Here is a 2819-nt window from a genome sequence, read left to right on the forward strand (position 1 = left end):
AAAAAAACACGAATTAACCTTTTCATGGGATGCATTCGATTTAAATTAAACTTTTCTGGACGGATTTAAAGCTGATGACAAACAGACGTCACTGAATTCATCCTTTCCGCTAATATATGTCAAGTAAAGAATCCCTGCAAATTTTCCAGAGTGCTTTCTACTGAATGCTGTGGAAGAGTGTAGGTAAATAATGACCGAGTGAATTTTTTGCAGAGCGTTTTCGACCTAATGCTGTGGAGGAACATTTCTTAAGTTACCAACTTTTAACCCTCGCCTCTGTGTTTTAATCCAAGGAAACAGCGAAAAATGAAAAAAAAAAAACCAGATTCAATTCAAGCGCAATATATTACTTTTTTTTTTTGGAAATAGTGCGCGTTGATCTTCAAGAGAGGGGAAATCCGAGAAATGTGAGAGAGAGGGGAAATTATACTCTGAGACTGATTATTCAGACGGGGCATTAGAAACATTTATCTTCATTGCATGTATTGACACTGTCTCCTTCGTTTTGATGTTTCGAAGTCATGTGATCTTCAGCCTTAGCATGGGAGGAAGAAGAAGATCGGCAAGGGGTCTGTGGAGGTATTGTCGGAGATGACGTCTCACTTCCACTAGATTGACTGCATTTTTGTCGGTTGAAGGGTTGCTGAGGATGCTGACCATAGAGTCTAGAACTAGAATGGAATGACCTATTATCGCTCTGCGTCGGTAAATTTAATTGGGGATTTTGCAGATACATATCAAATGATGGCGCCTTTGAAGTAGCAGAAGCTGAAGCAGCCTTCAATCGACCCCTGAAAGTTCCCTAAAGCAAATGTTAAAATAGCCATTAAACTGTTTTAAAAGCTTCTCAGAATTTGATTAACCTGTCTACAGTATAGGGTCCAATGAACCAGGTAAGTAAAGGAAGATCATAGACCTGTCCATTCGCTTTTTCAAAAATCTCTGTACACGTGCCTTCCTCGACTTTGAAAGCTCTGCAAAAATCAAGAAACCTCATAAAAAATAACACAGCTAGACATTAACAGAAGCTTTTGTCTGTCATGACCTCTTAGACTTTGTAATTACCGCTGTGCCACTCGCTGGGAGCTGGGGAGACTAGGACATCTGGCACAGATATTGCTGGCCTTGGAGCATATGCTGTAGAATGCTTGGCATTTCTAGCATCTTGATATCCAGTCGGCACAGCGAAATCATTGGATACAGGCGGAGGTGGAGGTATATGCTTCCCGTTGCCCGCTAAACGCACAATAGCTTGTGCCTGCAATAAATGGCTACTAACTGATTCTGATACATATATACCCAATCCAAACTGTTAAACAACAAACATCTAAATTTAAAAGACCTTATCGAGAGGCACGTCATCATACACATTCACCATTCCTGCATAAAATATCGTTAGTTGAGCCGTCGGTTGCTGAAATGAATCCTCCGATCTGCATTTGAGATAACAAAAAGAAAGAGATAGGAATTCAATTGCCCGCATGTTCAATCAATCAGATCCATCTTTATGAAGAAATCCAAGTAAAATAACTTCTATCTTGTCTCCTAAAAGAAAAAATGAATACCTTAATGTTGTATCAGACTGAGACTCTGAGGTGTGAAATTGCAGCCTATTACTGCAATCATTCTTGAAATTTGCAGGCAATCCAAGAAAGGGCTGCGTTGATCTTGGGCCATGGCTGTCCTGCGTACATCGCCTACCTTCTGCAATGGACTGAGGGGATTTATTTCCTAATCTTGGAATCTCAGCTGCCTCCTTTGGATCTGAACATAAACCTTGCCTTTCTGATATGCCTTTATTAGGCACATCTTTGCTCCAAGAAACGCCCTGAAACTTACTTAAAAGACAATTCAGCAAGAACTTTAATGACAACGGCTACAATGGCCATAAATATCACATTCACTGACCCGTTTACAGGCTTGAATGGAAAGGTGTTTGATCATGCTTACGAGTGTTTGTTCTTGCGAGACGGTTGAGTGATCGAAAGTAGAATCCCTAGCGGTTTCGAGCTGGAGCGTCGCAGGCTTATATTTCGAGGGTTTCTTCGGTTCTTGGTTCGGCTTTGACTCGAACAGGCTCTTGAGAGAAATAACTTGCTGAATCGCTTGCGATTTATTCCAGGAAGGTCGCCGCATTCCTGTTTGATTGTAAAACAACATAAATGCCTCAGAATGTGTGAAGCAGATTTGCAGTGCAGTAAATGAGTATAAATAGTATTGAATACAAACCCTTCTCTTTCAAGTAGCGACGGCAATCTTCTCTGGTAAGTTGGATGATATCCTCCTCTGTCAGCTCTTCTAACGGCTTGTCGAGACTCGGCCGAGAGCCTGGTGCTCGCTCTCCGCTTCGCATTTTGCTGATTTCTGAGTTTATTTTGCTCGCTCTGTGCGCAGCATAAGCAGAGAACAAGGGAATGGACCTTAGATCTAATCAACTCATTGCCTTATTGTTTTAAATTTTTTGACTGTACTGGATTGGATTTGAGTTGATGAATCCTTTCCCTTCTCCATCCTGTCAAAAAGAGTGCTGTCATTGATCTGTGGACTGGGAAGCGAGGGGGGGAATACAGCACAGCCAGAGGACAGAAGCATGGATGGGGTGTGGGGAACATATCCCGTATAAAATGAGCGTGTATTGTCAGTGGGTATATGTACCCTCAAGCATCCAGGGATTATTGGATCAAAATTTTCCAAGGATTTTTATATAATATTTATTATTATAATTTAATAAACTTTGAAAATACTATAAAAAAAAAACTTCTTTGTAATTTCTTAATATTATAATTTACATATATGATATAAAACATTTAAAAATAATA

General features: G+C 40.2%; 1 protein-coding gene across 2 annotated transcripts; it reads right to left on the reverse strand.

Moving 5' to 3' along the window:
- Positions 1-272: 272 nt before the first annotated feature.
- Positions 273-2615, reverse strand: LOC149168845 (protein TIFY 4B-like). 2 transcript variants are annotated; one of them, XM_089426977.1, is made up of 7 exons: positions 2230-2615; positions 1951-2138; positions 1566-1834; positions 1343-1433; positions 1066-1258; positions 917-974; positions 273-791 (listed from the first exon to the last, which is right to left on the reverse strand). In XM_089426977.1, exons 1-7 carry the CDS (start codon positions 2351-2353, stop codon positions 458-460), a joined length of 1257 nt encoding a protein of 418 aa, XP_089283103.1. In that variant the 5' UTR covers positions 2354-2615; the 3' UTR covers positions 273-457. The 2 variants fall into 2 exon arrangements, with proteins under 2 accessions (XP_089283103.1, XP_089283105.1); XM_089426979.1 differs by having other exon boundaries at positions 282-791; positions 1566-1828.
- Positions 2616-2819: the final 204 nt, after the last annotated feature.

The sequence above is a fragment of the Pinus tabuliformis genome, chromosome 4_2, assembly GCF_031772625.1.
Source record: "Pinus tabuliformis cultivar Carrire ecotype Pingquan chromosome 4_2, CPIR1, whole genome shotgun sequence".
NCBI classification, from domain to species: domain Eukaryota; kingdom Viridiplantae; phylum Streptophyta; class Pinopsida; order Pinales; family Pinaceae; genus Pinus; species Pinus tabuliformis.

Coding starts and splice junctions, on each gene's coding strand:
- LOC149168845 (XM_089426977.1), bottom strand. CDS start 2,353: ATGCGAAGCGGAGAGCGAGCACCAGGCTCTCGGCCGAGTCTCGACAAG. Junction 1,259..1,342: donor ATGACGTGCCTCTCGATAAG/GTCTTTTAAATT, acceptor CATTTATTGCAG/GCACAAGCTATTGTGCGTTT. Junction 792..916: donor TTGAAAAAGCGAATGGACAG/GTCTATGATCTT, acceptor GGGAACTTTCAG/GGGTCGATTGAAGGCTGCTT.